Source organism: Ambystoma mexicanum, chromosome 3q, assembly GCF_040938575.1.
Source record: "Ambystoma mexicanum isolate Mex_15411 chromosome 3q, UKY_AmexF1_1, whole genome shotgun sequence".
Classification (NCBI taxonomy): Eukaryota; Metazoa; Chordata; class Amphibia; order Caudata; family Ambystomatidae; genus Ambystoma; species Ambystoma mexicanum.
In genome coordinates this window covers 260,353,824-260,375,562 of record NC_090926.1, presented here as the reverse complement: position 1 = coordinate 260,375,562, position 21,739 = coordinate 260,353,824, and the positions used below count along the sequence as shown (strand labels likewise).

Genomic DNA, 21,739 nt, shown 5'->3' with positions numbered 1-21,739 from the left:
AGGTAAAATTGTGTCTATAAGAGACGAAAAATGTAAATAAGGTTGAACAGTGAATATTGAAATATCTCTTTCTCTCGTTCTATCTCTCCTTCGTTCTACAGTAAAATGATGAATATAACTGTTTGAGTATGCTTAAAGCACTTCTATGTTTTAACATATAGGAGTAACCATAGCAACGATCGGGCAACCTGCAACGAATAATGTTAGGGCAGTTAGAGATGTAAATAATGCATTTGACTTACGTAGATATTCATATGAATGTGGCCTGTTTGTGTGCGCTGTTCTATGTTTAGCCATGATTTTTGGTCTATTCAGTTACTGGTTTTTGGCATTCATCTCTATTGAGATGAATGAGGGGGGGGAAGGAATGGAACTAACATGGGGAATGGAACCAGGATGGTTAAGGAGGGGGCCTGTTTAATATGGGATGGATTTCAGCTTATATGGGGCTATGATAGAGACCCTACCCATGTACAGCCTCCAAATGACACCAACAACAGACAGATCACAAGCCCAGCTCCACCCTCAAATGTCTCAGAACATAATGTTTATGGTTTAAATGATCGTAACCCTTCTGTCATATCATGGTTGTATGACACTACTGCCACAATGCCCACACCAGAAGTTACCCCAACCGCCGAAACTAGACCACCCGCACGCAGTAAGGAAGAGAATGTAGAAATGGCAGAAAGGTTTTTGGCTCTATATGATGAATGGGAAAAGGGGGGCGCAGGGAAAGAGGGGACGATGTCACAAGCGGCAAGAGAAGCGAAACGCTACCTTAAAAGCACCAGGAGAAGGAGGGAAGCAGGGAGGAAAAAATATGACTAATATTCTGGAATTTGCCTAGACACAATAGAAAACCCTAGGCACCCACATCAGTCAAATAAATGGTATGCGGACATGAGCTCCACTGCAAAACAGACAACCAACGAGAGTTAGGTCTGTTGCCCGATTCCCCACGCCTCAGGTACACCTAAAGTCCTCCTTCCTAAAGAACTGCCTCTTGCAGATGCCCAGTGTCTCCTCCATCTCACTCTGTGCAGAATTAAGAACACCTTCCAGGCACACAAAGTATCTTTTGAAATGCTGCAAAACGAGAAAACCTGCTACTCAAGAACAAAAGGAGTGATAGGTTTAAAAGAACCTTTTTTCGTGATTGAAGGGACATTATTTTTGGACAATAAAAGGAAAGATGAAGTAATATCGTGCAAGGCTGAAGCACTACAAGGACTGACGAGAGAAAAGCTACAGTGGATCGAGAAAACCTGCACACCAGTTTGGAAGGAGCACATCACGAAACTGACCTGGGTAACCGCCATAGAAAAACCGTTCAAATTACAAAAAGAAATATCATACGATCTGTGCTTCCATGGTGAGGGGAAAATCATCATGGGTGCAAACAAGAACTGCAACCGGAAACTCATTATCCCAGACATGAAGAAAGGAACAGCAGCACTCATGGACACTTACTGGGTCTGCGGTAAACAGGCGTAATTGCACCTCCCACAATCCTGGAGGGGCACATGTTCTCTGGCAACATTGCATTCAGCTTTGATGATAATCCCGGATAGCCACATTAATGGAGGAAAGGGTGTGTCAGTTGCCCATCGTGAACAAAATACACAACCAACGGAAGAACCACAATTGTAGGCCCTGTCCCCAGGCAATGTGCAAGATGTGTTATCGAGGCGACGGAGATCATCCAACTACATATCCAAAGCCTCCTCAGAACTGTTGGCACAGATTCTAGACAAGTACCGGTTGTTCAATTCCACAGAAACCTTCTTCGCCTCCCTTATCCCAAGCATCCAGGCGCGAGCAAACGCAAAATGGCTCCAGATCACGTGGTGGGAGCTGATACAACTGGCCAACAACACTGAATAAGGGTTCAACGTGATCAAAGTGGAGATAAGGGCCCTACGGTTAATGACCATGCAAAACGCGTATGTCCTAGACCTGTTAACGGCGATGGATGGAGGTGTTTGCCGAAAAATCGGGAGTGCATGTTGCACATTTGTACCTTCTGAAGATGCAGACAATGGAACGTTATCACATGTTATCGCAGCAGTGCACAACCTGGGGGAACAAATGAAAAACGAAGGTTGGGCAGACGCCAGCATATGGTTCGACAACATTTTCTTCTGGGTACCATCATGGCTGGGTCTGACGGTCAAAATGTTGATGCCCATCGTGGTATTTTTACTCCTGATTTTTTGCGTGTGCCAGCTGGGTCTTCGATGTTGTACAAATGCAGTGCCGAATGGCACAATGATCATGGTGACAATGGGCAACACTAGAAGAGCGGCACAGATCATGCAAGAAGCACAAGTACAGACAGGTGAGGACCCAGAGCCCAAGTATAGAATGGTGCCATTATACTAAAATGGGGACATAGTAGATAGGTTATATCATACCACAATAAAGAAGCCCCAAGAACGGGAATGGTATACAGAGGAATTGGTGGATTTGGAGGGAGATGGGGGATGTTTATATATGACGTGCACACCAGACGAGTATGCTAGGAGGGGGGGAGAGCCTCTGGGGGGTATGCAGAGCCTGGATACCAATAAAGGGCACACAGGCATGGGATGAGGCTGTTGCGAATGAGAAAGAGCGCCAGAGGTTGGGCGAGTTACAGTATTTGTTACTTAACACTTACTTAAGTAACGAAAGGAGGGAAATGTATGGGAGAACAGGTCTATAGGACCCCCTCCCCGGCATACCCCACCTACGTGAGGCTCGTGGCTCGTCGGCGGCCCACCATGCACCCGTGCTCGAGGGAGCAGGATGGCTGCTGATCGTCACACAGGGCCAATTGACTTGTACTGTAACATACCATAGGCACCATTTTGAAAGCATCAAGACTCCATTTTAGATATAAACGACCAAAGCCCAACTGAAACAGCCTGCCTGCGAGAACTGCAGCTTGGCCCCCGCTCACTGCACGCAGGGAGCCATGCACTCCCCCTGCGCCTCCACCCCATGGCAGATCTGCTAAAGGCCCGTTCTCACGAGCAACCAGACACGAACGAGTATCAGAACAAACACTGTATCATTTACCTTCCGCAGTACATCACTGTCCCCGAAGTGACTTGACTCGTGGTTTGAGTGTGGAAAATAACAAGAACCATCCCAATAGAACAGGCCTCTACCCGGCATCTAACCCCTAACATTTAAAATATATGGTGTCAATAACCTTCCTGTATGAACCCCTGCCCACATCCCCCACATGAAGTGTTAACTGCATACCAAAGCCCAACGATTCACATGGTTGTTTGTAAAATATAACACGGGCGCTGGAAAGGGATGAAGTTTATAACTTTAATAAAGCAAGAATGACCCCTGTCCGCTGCAAGATACCATGTGCCTTGAAGGCTTAATGAAAGGGTGTGATAGAGCCCACTTAATGCTAACTAATGATTGCTGCTAATGTACGAAGGAAAGCGAAAAAGCATTATTACAAATACTTGTGTGGAACGCAGTGAAACGCGTTTTAAGTTATTACAAATAAGAATGTAAATGTACAATGGTATATGAACATATTGCTTCTATGCTCCTAAGTACACAATCCAACCTGATACTACCTCATGTTGCTATTCATTTGTTAATTTATGAATTGCCAATATGCATTCAACAAATGTTATGTCATGCATGTGCCACTGCCAGTCCCTCATTGCCATGTATGAAGAAGTAAACGAATTTTCAGATGACAGAAATATGTAATTATCCTAATGCTGCTAACTTTACTAACTGTTCCCTCGTATGATATATTGTGCAGCCCAGGGGCAGAGAATCGCTTAGAGCCACAAGGCCATCTCCCCCTCCTCCCCCCAAGGCCCGTCAGGGCTTGCTGGTGCTCGAGCAGCACAGCCACACCTCCCCTCACTCCACTGGACCCGCTTCAAGTATTCATCTCCCCCATGTCTGAGGCCGCCATAGTCAGCCAAATGAATTATTTACAACCTTTTCCTAAACCCCACCGCCTTGAGGGGCCAGAGAGGTGTCCTCAGTGATCCAGTAATACTCCAGTTCAACCCAAGTTAATGGGCCTTAGAGATAGGTATTCAACCCTGTACTAACATACCATAAAGTAATCCCTCACCACATCTAACAGGAAAGCATGACAAGGTAGCTCACCTCGTGCCCTCTGGCAAGACACCCGGACTTATGACACCTGGTCAACAGGTCAAAAGTAATAGTGCACTGATGTATTGGTGAAGCTTCACATTGCATGTTGTTTCTCCGGTCTCCTATTATTTCTTAGAGTAACATATTGTAGGATTTACAGGACAACTGGAGTCATCTAAGGGATGTGTGTTTGTGTGTGTGTGTGGCCACAAGGGCAAAGTGTTAGTACAGCCATCAATCATCGACACAGACCGCGCCTGGCATGACAGCTCCACCCCAACAAGCCCAGCTGATCCGTCCACCCCACGTTGGCACCATACAGATGGCCACCAATCCTGGAGCGGCTCATCGTTGAACCACCTATAGCTTAGTTGACGCCACCCAATCCCCAAGACGATGTGCCCCCTATAGCTTATAGGATTTATGACGTGGTTTTGTAATAAATAGGACTGTCTTTGCTATTGTCAGACAGAGCGCTCTCGGAGCCTGCAGAGTCCTTTGCATGCCCTACATTGATTACATAAAAACCCCTTTTACATCACCCGCACTTGGTCCTGGTCTCATTCGCTCCTGGGGTGTGTCCTTATTGCCTCTCATTGTGGGGAGGTTAATGCCTTTTTGGGGACGCGTGCTTTCAACTGCCAGAGACAAAAACCTTTGGCCCCCAAATGCATTCAGCTTTCTTCCGGCAAGCCGGCAAGGAGAAAAAGGTGGCTATCTTTGCCTCTCCCTTGAAAGCCTGTGCTACCAGACTCTACAGAGTGTGATCAGTGGAGAGAAAACCTGAGCCAGAAGTTGCTGGGCAGTGTTTCTTGACCAATCCCTTTTAAAGGTAGGGGAAGAGACAGGATGAATCAAACCACCATAATAGGATCAGTAATAGCGGTTTAAACTCTGACCTAATCACATTTCATCTAATTTATTTTACCTTTGTTTCGGTATAAAATGTGGGAGGGGAGACGACCCTCAACCCCACCAATTCCCCTCAACCTAATTTATACCCTTACCCACCCCCACATATATATTTAATTAAATGTGGACAAAAAAGGTCAAATAAATTCAATCAAATGTTTTAGGTCAAATGTTTTTAGGTCATTTATGCTAATACCGTAATAGCAGCACTAAAGGGGAGAAGAATCTGTTTAGAAGAACCTTCCTCCAAGATGTTGGTAAGGATGTACTGTACCTTTGTCACAGAAAGTGCAGGGATCGCAAACAGTATATTTCCCTAGCAAAGGTTCTCTGAAAAGACACAACAGGCTTCCCATAAACCGAGGACTGCAAGAGTTCAGATTAAGGCGCGATATCAAGGTCATTCGCTGGTCAGAAGCTAGATCATGTGAACCCTCACCCTGACTGTAGACTTACTTGGGGTAAACCCCAAATGTCACCTTCCTCGGTGGTATCTAGTCAATAACAGATTGTGTCATTTTCCTCATCAAAGATCTTGTCCCATTTTAGACAGGAACTCAGACCTACATGTTGGCGCAAACCTCTCACTCTCCTGCAACTCCACAGGAAGATTAGTGATAACACAGATGGGACACCTAGTGCCAGGGCTATGATGCCAGAACAAAGACTGCCATGGCGCAGGAGGGGGACAGTCTCCATGACTGAGCAAGCACACTCAAGTACATTTACTGGCCAAAGAAGTGCTCCTACCAGCTTAAGGAGAGGCAGTGGTCCCATGCTCCAACACCAGTGCCATAGCCGAAGCGATGGTGACATTGGAAACAAAATGTCAATTTTCTGACAGAACTCCTCCCGCTGCTCCAAGGTAGAGGAGCTGGTGGGAAATAGTACCTGCATAAGTGTAGGTGGTGAGTCAGAGTCCAAGTTCTGCTCTGTGGAGCAGGAATGATGTGTTGCTTCCTAGAGGATGAAGAAGAGTGGGCCTCCTACATGGTTTCTTGTCTTTTCTCATGGTCTGCCCTGAGGGAATGCCATTTTTCAGGTTCCTTGGTCTTCTTAACTGAGCAAGGCTCACTTTTGAAGCAGAAGGCTTTCTGAAAAAGCACAAGATTTCAAAGGGGTCGTCCTGCCCTTGTAGAGACTGGTGAAACAGTATTGCCCCAAAATAACGTAAAAGAATTATGAATGCGCGTTTTCTGTGCATTCAGCATGGTGGAAATTGACGAATCCCAAAATGCCAAACTAGGTGAATGGGGGTGTCCCCCACACACCTAGTTTGGCATAATAGACTTTGGCGGTTGCAGGGATGTCCCCCTGCATACATTAGATGTAAAGCGGGGGACAAATGAATAGAATCCCAAAAGCTCAAGTTTCAAAATGCAATTTTGAAGCTCCAGCTTTTCGGAATTTGTTTTTTTAAGGTAGATCCGGTGAAACTATGCAGCACATTCTCTCAAGGCCTTAGGATGCATGGATTGAAAGATAACACATTCCTAGATGTCATGCCTGGACGCACATATCAAAGGCTGCACTTTTATGTGTCAGACAGTGATATGAATTCCTTGCAGTCCTTAAAGCATGACGGTTTTGGTAGAAACATGATTCATGTCAAATAAATTGCTAGAACCAGTTGTGTGTTCCAGAAATAGGGTGCCGAGGACAGTGAAAAAAAGAAAACAGGTCATTGTTTGCAGTCGGCATCAACTACTATGAGGTAGTGAGACAAGGGCACCAACAACGCAGAGTGGAGCAGACATGGTGTAGCAGTGTGCCCCCTAGTGGCTGAAAATATTTCCAAATATGGAAAAGATGAGTAATCTGTGGGAGGAAGGAATCCATTAGAAATGGTAATTCGCACACTAACTTTATTACAGCTGGGTCAGAAATAAAAAAGGAATAAATCACACTTGGTTGTGAGGAATAGATTAGGCCTTGCCAGAGACCAACCTTGAGCACATTTTTCTAAAATGTTAGTGTAGCAAAGGAGGTTCTGGATGTATTTCAATACGGCAGCATTTCCTCTCTCTCTTCATCCCTGGAGGCTAAAATCTGGGCTGTTGTCGACTAAAAACATTGTAAAAGATGTTACCAAGATTTCTTAGCCCACTTCTAAGCCTATGGATATTTCATAGCACACATATTGTCTCATGATTCTTTACGATGTGAGCTACTTATGAGTTACTGAAAAACATTTTCATGGGAACAAGGATGGACTCACCTTTCTGAGATCATGATAAGTCTGCGCTTCATATATTTCCTGTACTCCTCTATGTTCTCTGTAATGCAGGAGGAAAGGGGAAAGAGGCCACATTAGGAGATGGTTGTTAGATTTCTTTGTAGACCTACCGTAGGGAGTGAGGTCCCCTTCCAAATAGCCAAATTAAAGGCCTCCATTTACCATCTCAGCTCACATATTGGTAACACAGTTTAACGCAAAAGCTAGACTGTGAGAGAAAAGGGCTTTGTACTTTCATCCTCAAACAGAAAATCTCACAACATTCTAAATATAAGGCACAGAAAATGGACAGATCATTTATAAAGTAAATAACATGTTCATTAAAAGCTCCCTTTGCTAGTAGCAAGCTTGAGAAGTTTAGGCGATGTAGGCAACACCCATATCAGCTACACAGACAATGCAAAGGGATACGCTATCAGAGAATTATTTGTACATTTCTGCACATTTTCATGAATCGAAACTCTTAATAGTAAGACACTTTAACAATTGGGTCAAACTTAACCCATGTGTGACTACTGCGCCTAGGAATAAGGCATTGTACATTGTATACATGTGTCAGACAAGTATTGACATATGATTTTTATATATAATATTAGTTTCCTTTATGTTGTGAACTACTTTGGTGAATGGTATTGCAAATAGCACATAATGTTACTAACCCCGCTAGAGTAAATGCCCTGATGCAGAACTGAGAGTTTGAAAGACATTCGACAAATAAAGGAAAACAATATTAATGGAAAAAAGTCATTCGTTGTACTGACAAAAATGGAATAAAAAAATGTGCTTTGAAAAATAACATTATTTTTTTTCTGTTAATGATGGTGCCCAAAAGAGATACCTAATTAATATTAAGGTTTTATTGAATCCAAAGACATTGGAAAGTGCCTTTATATGGGTATCCTTGCAGCCCAGTCAAAGATAGGCCTGAGTGCAAAAGGCAGTTTATTTCTATTCTCTAAACCTATCTGCTTAAATCTATTTACAAGAAGTTAATTTTCAAAGCATGTTTCCTGGTTAGCAAGCGAAAAGAAAAGATCAGCGCCATATACGTCCACTTTTAAAATCAAACAAAAATGCAGGTTTCGATATCTTTTATTTGACTAACTTGAAATATTATGTAGAGAAGGAACAATTAGCTTTAGAAGTGGCATTTCACTCTGCACCATCTGATGAAGTTAATTGGACTTTGAAAGCTAACAACTTATTCCATCTCTACAAAATACTTTTAAATAGTCAGGTAAAATGTATCCAAATCTGCATTTTTGTTTAATTAGCAGATGAAATACATGGAGGAATGGGTTGTTTTCTCCTCGTGACTTTTACTTTTGTTTAGAAATTGTCATCCACGGACTGCCAAGATCAAAAGAATCTTCTCTGATAAAAATAGGTATCTCATGTCATTGGGTCAAATGTCAGGTGAGGCAATACCTTATGATGTCATCATTATGTCAATAACTATTTTTCAAACTTAAAATCCTGCTTCTTTTTGGTCAATGAATGTTGCTAAGTTTGCTAAAACTCCCTGAGGCCGTGAGTGATTTTGCTGCACTTTGCTCTTGATGGGATCAACCAGGACCCTTGATTTCTAGAAAGTGGTACAGACCTTTCGACTCGGGGAAAGAGAATATATGTTTTATTGTTAGAACTCTTAAGACAGAATATATCAAAAGGGGAAACGAGGTGCATTCAACTTTGGGGGTATTACTTGCTGTCCGGACATCTGAGCCTGCAGGCAGACTGTGTGCTGAGCTTGGTAAGAAAGAGCATGGGGTGGTAAGAGCATGGGGTGGTAATATTGTGTTTTAAAAACCCATTACTCAAACGACATACGGTTTTGTAATTTCTCTGTGGCGTTCTCTTCCTCCCTTTTTGTGGCATTCTTCATCCATGCCAGGCGTCTGTAGCCATCTTAGCCTCCAAATATTTAAGACCACCACCTCAGGAATCCTCTGTCCTTTAAAGGCTTATGGGAGATAACCGCATAACCGCCAATGAAGCGGTTATGCACAAAATATACAGCCTTTTCTCCCTACTTTGGCAATGACATGAACCTGTATCAGTCCCTTAATTTGGGAATATTTATGTCTCCAACTCAACATGAGGTCAAGTTCTCAGGAAAGTCTGGATTGCTTTTCATCTGCATTGGAAATCCTGCAGGCTGAGGCCTGGTTATTCATTCACCAGCCATTTGGCTGCCTTGACAAGCCTGGTAGAGATTCCCTAATCCCTTTGATCCACCTTCCTGGAGGTTTCCCAGCAGTTGCCTCAGGCCCTGCACATGTATTCTACTTGCATCCTTCCTGGCATATTGATGCCTGATGAATCCAATGTGTCAAATGTTCTGCTTTAACCCAATACCTAACACGTAATTCTCTGCCACCAACTGGATGCAACAACTCAGAAATATGACTGTAACCCTTACTAAACCCAAGTAAAAGTAAATGTGAATCAGAGGCTAATAATGTAAAGAGGAGACCCTCGTATAACTCTCTATATCTCTGGCCAACGTCAGCAACCACAGCTTGGACATTAATACTATTGATTCAAACCATTGGTGTCTGCTTGAAGCAGGTCTGCATCCTAAGTCTTGAGACGTCATGTGATACAACCCATAAGACATGCAAATTCACAGAGCACAAACATCTTACTTCCAGGTAGATATGCACTGTAGATTTGTCTTTCATGTACACCATCTGACTTTACTTGAAAAGTGCTCAGCACTGTAATCTGAGTTTTCAAATGGCAGGGTCACTGCAAAGTAAACACTTACAAGTTCAACCTGGAGACTAAAATATGCCACACAATGGACCAGATGTGATGAAGTTCGATGCTAGAGTCTAGGGGTAGGGACTGGGGTGACACTGGTGGTAGGGACAACCACAAACTGTGTGACGTTGGCCCCATTCCTACCATTGTGTTTCTCACAATACTACCTGAGGAAACACTTGGTATTGGTTGGATGCATTAAAAAATGCAGGCAACTAAACAGTAAAACAGTCCAAAGCAGGCGATTAACAGAGCTGCAATCTTGAATGCCTATGAAACAAAGTACAACCTGGAGAAGAGTTACCTTATTCAAAGGTTCAAGTCCAAATGTACTGCTCATTGGGATATTTTTGGCCCCCAATCACTTGTCTTTGCGAGTCCTTGTGGCTGTGAGAAATCTGAACAAATGCGCAGTTTTAAAACAGGAAGAAGTTTGTGCTGTCAGGCAAGATGACTACTACAGTTCATGGCCTGAAGCCAAGAAGATGGCTAAACCTGAAATAGTCAACTATGAAGCACGCCAGTCCATCAATGTCAGCTGCTAGGTTTGTAGTTCCCATGGCTAGCACACAATACCAGGGCACTCTTACAAACTCAATACAACTGACGCCTATTGAAATATTAGGTGCCCAGCAGTCCACAGAGATGGGAAATAAAATAGGGAAACAATCAGAAGGCATAGTGGGTGCTAGCAGTACTGATAAGATCAAAGCCTTGCTATGCGGTGAGCGGCAGAGAAAGCAAGACAGTTGGGAGAGAAGAGCGGTGGAGGGAGCGACTAAAATGTAACAAGGGGAATAGAGGGGAACCGAAGTGGTGGAACTGGCAGAGGTGAGAAGAAAGGCAAAGGAAGAGGAAGTAGGGGAGAAGAGAACAGGTGTGGAGGAGAGAATAAATGGCTGAGTAAAGGCACAGAGGACTCAATAAGAATAAAGGCACAATTCGATTGGGAAGATGAGGTGGTGGAATGTGCTACATGGTGGAGTGATGAGGAGGCCTATAAACAAGGAATGGCAGGAGGGGAGAAAGAATAATGAGCTCAGTGACGTGCACAAGAAGGTAGGTGAAAGGAAGACAAACTGTTCCTAGATCTTTTAGAATATTCCAGTTCATCCAACGGGAGAAACAAAATGGGCATCAGTTGAAGAGTTGAAAGAAAATACCCAGCTGAACCAAGATCATACCACGCTAAGAGTTGTTGTGAATCCTGATAATCCCAGAGTCTAATATCTGCACAAGAGTCTGACGGACGACCTCCATCAAGATGGCCCAAGGAAGAAGTGGCAGTGGTGAGAGGATCCGAGCCAATTCAGGACAATCAAAACAAATGACTCTAACCCCCCCAAAGTCAGTGAGTGTGTTGGTGAGGAAACCAGGTATACCAGAGGCCTGGGGATTGCTCTCCTGAGGGCCCAACAATCCTCTCCCCAGAATAAGAGGACCCAGCCAAGGGCAAGTCAAACTGTTGTTTATTACACAAAACCGACAGGGATCATACAAGACAATCACAATTCTCCAGTAGTTCTCCACTCCCCAAGACGCGCTCCACAGTTTTGACCTCAAATGGCGTCATCACCTGGGCCCTCACCCAAAAACCTATCCCTGATTCTATGAAATGACTATGTGTCCCAATTGTATCTGGTATTAGACCACTTTTGCCTATGAGAGTGCGCTACTCGTTGCAACACTTGTTTCACTTCTCGTCTTGGTTTGCTGAGAACAGCTCATCTTGCCACCACAGGTAAATTTGTAAATTCCCATTGTCTAGTTTGGCTGCATCACATAGTTATGGACCAAAAAATTGAGCTCTTTGGGTCTGCATTTATGAGGATTTATTCAGTTTTCCTGCAGCTGGCCCCTTGTGGTTTGGAGCTTGGAAGGCGCTCTGTTTATCTCTGACCTTGGCTGTGAGCTCGGTCTTCACTTTGTGCAGCCTGAGTCTGCTTCCTTTGTCTGGTATCCTGTACCTCGAAGCCTTCTGTAATTTTCCTTAGACGTGATTTCTACATGCTCATGCTCTGCTGTGTTGCCTATAAGTTAGTTGTACATGGTCCATCCAGGCTCCATATATACTCCTGTAGTCCCATAGGGTTAGTTGCCATAAGCATCTGCAAGCTCGCTCAGGATCTCTTGTTGCTTTACGGTTCAGCGTTACTGCACTTGGCTAATGAGAACAATAATAAAAGCTTTGACAGTATGTATATGTATCCTTCCTCTAGCTACAGCACTGTGTAAGCATGCTGTTTGTGTATGCAAGTGTGTGTTTGTGTAATGCTGTGCAGGACTGCGAGTGTGCTTCACAACGAATGCAGCTACGTTGTGGTGTCACTAGTGGTTGCCAGACATTTGGTCGAAAACATTTGGTCGAATTACAATATGGTCGAATCAATTTGGTCGAAAAAATGGTCGAATCTTTTTTTTTTTTGGGCCCCCCCCCACCCCCAACCCCCGTTTTTGGTGTTAAAACAACTTTTTTTTACCTATTTTTACCTATACTAGAGCAAAAAAAAATATATACTTTTAAAAAAAAATGCGACTTTTTTTGGACCAAATTGATTCGACCAATTTGTCATTCGACCAAATGTTTTCGACCATTTGACTGGACACCGTCACTAGTGACTTCAGACCAGTGTTTTCTTGGAAGTTAATCGTTGCAGTCCATTATAATCTTCAGATCCACAATCTCCATCAGGTCCCGTGGATCTGGAAGGATATGCACTGGTTATGGTTGCAATGGCTGTCTGAGGGGATACCGCTTTGCATATGTGCCAGTCAGTGGTGCACTTGGGGATTGTCCAAAAAATGAGCGACTTCAAGCGTTCTTGACTGTTCGGCCTGCCATGTTCATGGAGGTGAGGAGGGGCATTCCTGGGACCCTCTCTTCAAGTGACTATTTTCAGCCAAGGAGTGCAGTGTTATACAGTGGAGGGGGAAAACAGACAACCACATTGCTAAGAAAAGTTGATTCTTTTGTAGCCATTGTTGAAACTTCCCACTGCATTACTTCAGGTAAACTTGATCCCAGGTCACACATCTTCTCAGAATTCACTCAAGGTGAGAAAGAAAAGGTGATTTGTCTACCTGTAGAGAATTGGCGTTTATGCCAGGAGGCGAGTGTCTTTCTGAACTGGTCAGTAGCCTTCAACTTGAAATTTTGTAACACTGCTAAATACTCTCTTTTAAAAATAACTTGGGAGCCATATGTCTTGGCTTCACGGTGTCTATTGATCTCTTGGCTGTGAGGGGGCATTCTGTGAATCATGGAGCCAACGGAGAGGCGTGGCCACAGTGTAGGATCCAATACTGACTTTTAGGGTCCCACTGTTGGCTCTTATTACACACTATATTGCAGGGCATCTTGCCTTTCCACACTGCCCTACTCCTGTACTAGTCCTTGCGTCTTCCCTCTTGACTGTGTGTCTAGGTGGCCTACTTGGCTCTTGGGGCTGCCAAGGGGCTGACTCGAAGGGCTAGGAACCTCCCTGAGCCAGTGGAAGGTATGGGCAGGATCCCCTAGTCACCCTCCCTGCAATCCCCTTGGATCAAAGTCTCTGATGGGGGCATCTTCCCCTTCAGAGCCTGAAGCCCTGTCTAGATAGACCCAAAGCTCCATGAAGGGAAAACAAATGCCACCTTTTCACCAGAATCAATTTCTTTCATGGGCCAGTACCCAAGAGTGTTCCGATACTGTTACAAGTAATCCCACTGTACTAGAAAAGGCAGCACTAAACCCTAGTGAGAAGCTCCAGAGACCCCCGCTTGATACAATATTGTAAGTTCACTGGGCTTGGAAATTGGGTTTCTCTGCGAATGAGCTGTGGGTAACCAAACGTGATACAATGTTACCGACTCAAGGTGTTTAACAGTAGATCTCTGTGCATGCGATTCAAAGTTACAAGCTCAGTATCTCATGGCACATCGCTCCCTTGACATAGATACAATGTTGCCATTTAACTGTGAACCACCAATGTTGACGCAATGAGGGGACTTCCGGAATGTACCACAGGTGTTTTCAGTCTAATTCACATGCTGGGTAAACACAAGACCTGTGTCCTAACAGGTAGCACCAGCGTGCTAGGGCGGGCAGAGTGCAAACTGTGATAAATCAAAGGGTGTATCACCCGCTAGTCCTTGGGGTCTTGTCATCCAGGTTGCCAGGACACGGCCATCGCTTTTGGATCCAGTTTCTGGGGGTGGACCAGTGCCGGAGGATCACCTGGATGGGGGGTCTTTGGAGAGTGGGGGTGTGGCAGCCGATGGTGAGATACGGTTTCACCCCCTTTTTCATTCATCTCCCCTATCCAATTTTGTAGGATATTCCAAGATCCCAACCCCCCCCCCCTATTTTTACACAAACACTGGGCCGAGGAAGAGGGTGACTGAGAGTAGCAAGACTAACTTGCATACATTGTACTGGACATGTCCCGTTAATCGGGTTAGGGGAAGTCAGGCACTTGACTTCAAGTGCATACACCTGATACCAAAAAGACAACACCTAGAGAAACACTGAGCAAGGCGGAACACGAGTACGAGCAGGATTTCCGGGGAGAAGGAGCAAAGCGACGGGACGAGAGTAGTGGGTCGAAAAAACCCCAAAGTTCCCTACCATAGGTCGTTGCCTCTGACAGGCAGCAAAAGACATGTGGAGAAGGCCAGATCCCACAAGTGAAGACTACATTGTGTTTCAAGGTCACCAGTGACACTCCCGGGTGAACGGCACAGTTGGGGAGGCGAGGCCAAGCCTGCGGTACTGACCTTGACTCGTGAATGGGAAATAGTAAAACCAAGAAAGAAGCACACACAGCAGGTGAGTTGGCAAGCGACCTGAGGGACCTGTGTGTGATAAAGAAAGTTTGAAGTGGTAACATTATATCCCAAGTGAAGGCTGCACACATGTGGATGAGACGTGAAGAAAGGCAGACCTGTGAATGAACTTTTGAAGTCAGGACTGCTGTGAAATCAGCGATACTGAGTAACGGAGTGGTCTGGCGAAAGGAAGCAGCCCACTCGAAAGTCTCTGTGAAAGGTATATTGTTTGTAGCGATAAAAGTGAATGAACTGCAAAATAAGGAAAATTAACCCTGAGACGGGGAGAGTAAAAATCTGAAAAGTTAAATTTGAATTGAGGTGGTCCTGCAGAGGTCTGTGGAGAAGGCCACGCACCTTCGAATGTCTTCGACATCAAAAAGTGGTCTGAGCCCAATTGAGGGAGACCCGAAGTGTAATAGGTGTGGGGAAGGGAGCCCCCTTGTAAGTATTGTTGAACTTTGTGAAAGGTCTTAGCCTGACAGAGGGGGACCCGTGTGAACTGTGTTTTGAAGAGGCGTGAGACCGACAGAGGGGGACCTATGTGAACTTTTTGTTGAAACATTATGGAAAGAGAGACTAAAATGTGAAAGGCCATGCAGGCCTCGACACACTTTTTGAAACGGTTTCAGGAAATGAGAACCCGAGACGGAGTAGGTCATACTGTCTACAAGGACCACCTTATTCCATGTGGTCTAACATGGGAAGGAGAACTGATTCAGCTACCTTTATTAATTTGAACACTGATTTCTTCTGTTGCATACATTTCCCCTTTATACACTTTTTTGTACAAGAGATAGGGCAGGCATTAGGCTTTTTTTGCATAGGCCATTTTGATTTTTTTAAAACCTTTATTTATTTGACTTGACAACGCACAGACAAACAGAGATGATCACAACGTAACAACAGAATACACCTTTTCACAATGCATACTTTACAGTACAGTGCTGGCATTTCGTGCAGATTAAGAGAATTGGAGTCTAGGTAATGTCACGGAAATAGGATTTAAGAGACACAATTCACAGAGTGCAAACTGGAGGGAACGGGTGGGGGAAGAGGATTCAGTGCCCGAGTTCGAGGTCAAGGCAGACATAAAAGTATGGAACCTCTGCCAAATATCTCTTGGCCTCGAGTGTGGATGTTGCAATACACCCCAGGCCTCCTCAGTATCGTGCGCCCACGTGACTGTTCTGAGCCACTGTGCATACGTGGGTGCTCTAGGTCGAACCCAGTTCATCAAGATGCAGCGTACAGCCAGTACCATGCAGAGTCCAGCCAACCTCCTTGAATCGCGTCCCAACTGGGGAAAATCGTGGAAAAGGCATCGCACTGGGGATGGGTCTATAGTATGGTCCAGTATGGCAGACAATGTGGAACATATTTCAGTCCAGTATTGCGTCAGGCGGTGGCAGAGCCAGATCATATGAATATAGCGGGCTTGGTCTGCACCACATATAGGGCAGCTGGAAGGGAAGTCGCTGAACATATGGTGTAGTCTGCCTGGAGTGTGATGGTATCTGTGCAACACCTTAAATTGTATTAATTTAAACTGAGAGTTATAAGATACGTTGTGGGTGTGAGCGCACATTCGGGACCAGCGTTCATCGGTAATCTCAACTCCAAGATCCTCTTCCCATCTATGTCTCAATTTAGTGAAAGAGGAGGGCAGCCCTAGTCTGCAGTAGAGTATAAAGCCTTGAAACTTTCCCCCTAAAGGAATCGAAGGAGCATAGCACCACAATTATGGGCTTATCAGGTGGGATTGTAGGGAAGTTGGGGTATTTGGCTTTGAGATTTTTCCTGAGCAAGGAGTATTGTAGCCATGCCGAAGGCTTCCGCTTGAGGGGAAGCGGGAGGTCTGCCCATTCAAGAAAGTTGCCCTGTTCATAGACATCACGGAGTGTCAAGAAGCCTGCATCAGCCCAGCGAGATACAATGGATTGTGGGATGCGTGGGACATTGGGGAAGAAGTTCCAGAGCGGGAGGTCTCCGTGGAAGGGGTGAGGCTTGTCTACCAGTTTCCAGATTTTAGTGAGAGCCAATGATTTACTAGCAACGGGGTCCGCCAAATCAGGGTCGGCAGGGACGGGTTTGAGGATAAGGGAACCAATCACTCGATCGCTGACCGTTAGTTTCTCTAGCCGGCCATGAGGAGGGGGGCCTATGGTGTTAAACCAGTGGGAAGCAAATTGGGACTGGGCTACCAACCAATACCTAATGAAGTCGGGGGCGCCAAACCTGCCTAATTCCATAGGAGCGGTCAGTGTTGAGACGGACTGCACTGGAATGCCATAGGAAGGTGCTGATTATGTGGCGTAGTGACCTGAAGAAGTCATCACCTGGCCAGAGAGGGAGATAAGTGAATCGGTAAAGGAGTTGGGGTAGCACCACCATTTTAAGTATTCCTATCCTACCCGCTAGGGAAATGGGAAAGTCTATTCCAACTAGCTGTTTTAGTGGCCAGGTTTGTGAGGTAATTCTGGTAGTTGTCCTCACGCTTCACCGCGTCATGGGAGACTTCCACTACTAGGTAAGTGATGTTGGATTGGGACAATGTGAATCCCCCTAGGTCAGATGGGGGTTGCGTGCAGTCTGCGAGTGGGAATAGTACAGATTTAGAACAGTTCACCCTCAGCCCGGATATGTGTCCAAATCGGGCCACATCCTGCAGGATCGGGGCAAGATTGGTTTCTGGGGAACGGATATAAAAGGAGGGCATCATCGGCATACAGGGAAACTATATCGGATTATGCAAGCCTCTATGAGAATGTGACTGGCGCATCATGTCAGCAAAGGGTTCCATGGCTATGGCGAATATTAGCAGGGAAAACGGGCAGCCCTGTTGTGTCCCTCTGGCTATCTGAAAAGGGGTGGAGCACCTACCCTCAGTGCGGACCCTGGCCGATGGGGCGGTGTAGAGGAGCTTAACCCAGATTCGGAAGTTGGGGCCAAACTTGCATTTTTCAAGGACTCGCCACAGATATTCCCACGACACTGAATCAAATGCCTTCTGCATATCTAAGGCGGCCGCCACTACCTGTACCTCTGGACCGATCTTGCTGATCACATTGAAGAGTCTTCTTAGGTTCAGGGAAGTGGATCTGCCTGGGACAAATCCCGCCTGGTCAGGGTGAATGATGTGGGGCATAAACGAGGCTAGTCGGATGGCCAGTAGTTTGGCATATATTTTGACATTGCGAAAGAGGACGGTATGAACCGCATTGGGTGGGGGGGTTTGCCAGGCTTAAGAAGGACTGTTATCATTGCCTCTCGGAGTGAGGGGGTGGGGGAGTATGCCCTTCTCACAGGCCTCCTCCCACAGGGCCAGTAGATGTGGAACCAGTAGAGATTTATATTGTTTATAAAAGTCAATGGGGAGGCCATCAGGGCCATGAGCTTTACCTGTTGCCAACGATTCAATGACTTCCGTAAGTTCTTCGGGATTGAACGGTCTCTCCAGGGAAATGCTGGCGTCTGTGGAGAGGGAGGTTTTCTAAATAGGAGTCGATTTCTGATATCTGGGGGCCATCAACTTTCGAATATGGGGAGGTATAGAATGTTAGAAATTCTGTGTTAATGTCTTGTGGTGAAGTGGCTAGTGTTCTATCGGGTCTCTCCATCGCCGGTATGTTGGGGGCTCCAAATTCTCGGCGTATCAACCTGGCCAGCAAGTGGCCTGGCCGTTCTCCCTCACCATATTTCCTTACCGACTGAGGGCTATCCAGGAATTTGACTTCTCGTTCGGCTAGGCTGCAGAATGTCTCTAGTTCTGACCCTAGTAGTGCTAATGTTTCAGGGGACTGGTCCTGGGCATATTGAGTCCCTAGGGTAGCTAAGGTCGATTCGCTACTAGCCCTATCCGCACAGATTCCTTTCAGAATGCCGCTCCCTTTGGAGATGGCGATGCCTCTAGTGTATGCCTTAAAGGATTCCCAGAGGGTGGCTTGTGATGCCACAGAGTTAGCATTAGTCTCAAAGAATTCTTCAATGGAAGACTCTAGTTCAAAGGCGAAGACCTGATCAAGTAAGGCATGGGGCCTCATTCTCCACTGTCTAGTTTTATCGTAGTCTTGACCCCAATTCAATAAGATAATCACTGGCGAGTGGTCGGATAAAGTTCTAGGGAGGATCGCCAGATGGGACAGGCACCTGACCAATATGTCTGATATGAGCCATCTATCTATCCTAGAATGTGAGTCGTGCACTGAGGAATAGTAGGAGTATGTGCGGGAGTCAGGGTACATGAGCCGCCAAGCGTCCACCACCGCGAGCCGAGGGAGCGTTGTCAGAATAGTATGGGCTGCCCTGGAGAGCTTGCGAGGTCTAGAACCTGATCTGTCTAGGTTGATGTCTAGTATTGTATTAAAATCGCCACCCCATATGATCGGGACCAGAGGGTAACTCTCCAACACAGAGGTCAGGTGTAGGTGAAAGTCTGGGTCATCGATGTTCGGGCCATATATATTCAAGATGGCTACCTCTTGGTTTTGCAGTCTACCGAGGATTAGTACATACCTCCCTTGTGGTTCTATCTGTGAGTGGCAGCATGAGAACCTAAGGCTTCTGTGTATCACAGTAAGGGTGCCTCGACTTTGGGTAGAATAATTAGTGTAATACCTCTGGGGTCCGCACTGTTTGGCAAACTTTTCGCATTGTTCAGAGCGGGCATGGGTCTCTTGTAAGCATAGGATTTTAACGCCATGGCGTTCAGCATGCAGTTGTATCTGCCGCATCTTTTTGTGATTATCCAGGCCCCTCACATTCCAGCTCATGAAGGCTAAGCTACTATCCGCCATTCGTGTGGGGGTGTTGGTTGAGTTTTGGTAGCCAATGCCAGCCCAGCTTGGGCAGGTATGTCGCCCTCTCTGCATGCCTGTGATATAATACTGCGGTATGTGTGGCATCTCTGGTGGTTGTCAAGACTTTTTTAACATAACACCCAATCCCCCCCACCCCCCATCCACATCCCTCACCCAATAAGAGGAATGATACCTCAACAGAACCATAACAGCAGCAAACTCATCGGCATCAGCGCCTTGGGGCCTGTTAGCTGGCCTTGCGGTGACGCACCGGACTGGGGAGATGTAAGGAGATTTTCCATACCGTACCATTAACCAGTGTAATTAGTATAGGCCACGTAAGTGGAGGATCAATAGTTCAGAAAAAGAGCAACAAACTGTTAATGCATTCCCGTGGAACATAGCCCAAACTGTGTGTGCGGGAGTATATGGGCCTGTTTCCAGGCAAGGTCTTGGTGTGTAGTGATCGGGCCACATCGGTGCAACCACTGCGGTGGAGAATCAGCCAGAGAAATGTTCATCAATGAATTTCGAGGCCTCCTCCAGGATCGTAAAGAAGAATGTCTGATTTGCGTGTTCAATTCTTAGTTTGGCGGGCAATAACAGAGTATTTAACCCCTTAATCTCGGAGCCTTCTCTTTACTGCCACAAAGGTTTTGTGTTCCTGCTGCACCACCACAGAGAAATCGGGGTAAAGATGGATCCTCACCGCCCCTAGACGCAGCTCCCCTTTGACTCTGGCCGCTCTTAGGAGAGCATCTCGGTCACGAAAATTTAAGATTCTGGCTATAATGGGGCGTGGAGGTGCGCCAGGTGTAGGCTTTGCAGTTAGGGACAGATGGGCTCTTTCCACTGTGAACTGCGGGGATAATTTCAGAGAGTCTAAGAGTGACAGTAACATGTGCTCCACAAAGTCTTCCATAGGTTCGTTAGGAACAAGTTACTTACCTGTAACTGTTGTTCTCCAGCATGGGTCTGGCATGGATTCACATGCTCATGAATATTCCCCGTCGTCAGGCTGGGAATCCTCGGTAAAGAAAAAACCAGTATCAGTTTTGTTTCTCATCTGTCTTTCGTAGTAATAACCAATCACTGGTCTCTGCGTCATACTGACCACAGCCAATGACTGCCCTCTACCTAAGCACCGCCTCTGGCAGCCATCTTCAGATTTGGAAGCACGTGAAGTGGCAGTATGACCAAGTGAAGAGCCGCAGAGGGGTAGGCCGGAGGGTTCGCATGTGAATCCATGCCAGACCCATGCTGGAGAACAACAGTTACAGGTAAGTAACTTGTTCCTTCTCCAGCATGGGGTCTGGCATGGATTCACATGCTCATGAATAAAGAATACATAGCAGTACACACATGCACAACCACGGGAGGTGGCAAAGGCTCAACATTAAGCATTACATCAAACTCAACATTAAGCATCTTACCTCCTCACCAGGCTCACCTCAGGCGAACAGGTTGCGCAGCACTGCTTGGCCGACCCTGGACTCCTCCCTGGAATCCCGGTCGACGCAGTAGAATTTCGTGAAGGTGTGCGTCGACCTCCACGTAGCAGCCCTGCATATGTCCAGCAGGGGCACACCAGATAGGAACGCCGTGGTAGCTGCGATCGCTCTGGTGGAATGGGCTCTCGGACGGCCAGGCAGCGGTCGGTTTGCCAACCGGTGACAGTACATGATACAGCCGGAGAGCCATCTGGAAATGGAAGCCTTCGAGAGAGCCTTCCCCTGATTGACAGGTCCAAAGTTCACAAAGAGTTGTGACGTCTTCCGAAAACACTTCGTGCGGTCTACGTAGAACTTCAGCGCTCTAGCCACATCCAGCGAGTGCAAAGTCCTCTCAGCCGGCGACGAAGGCGACGGGAAAAACACAGGCAACACCAAGGGTTCGTTGAGATGGAAGTCCGACGGTACCTTGGGCATGAAGGAGGGGTGCGTCCTGAGCACTACCCTCGTGTCGTGAAAAGTCAAGTACGGGGCCTTGCAGGAAAGGGCCTGGATCTCTCCCACTCGTCGTGCGGAGGTGATGGCCACAAGAAACGCTGTTTTCCACGACAGAAATTTCAACGGAGCCAAGTGCAGAG

The 21,739-nt window shown here is 46.1% G+C and overlaps 1 protein-coding gene across 8 annotated transcripts in view; it reads right to left on the bottom strand.

The window, feature by feature from the left end:
• Nucleotides 1-21,739, bottom strand: part of STAT2 (signal transducer and activator of transcription 2) — a 1,902,691-nt gene that overhangs the window by 223,668 nt on the left and 1,657,284 nt on the right. For all 8 annotated transcript variants that reach the window (XM_069653700.1, XM_069653696.1, XM_069653703.1 and 5 more), the window contains one exon: nucleotides 7,262-7,319. In XM_069653700.1, coding sequence (XP_069509801.1) covers nucleotides 7,262-7,319 — 58 coding nt within the window. The remainder of the gene's footprint in view (nucleotides 1-7,261; nucleotides 7,320-21,739) is intronic.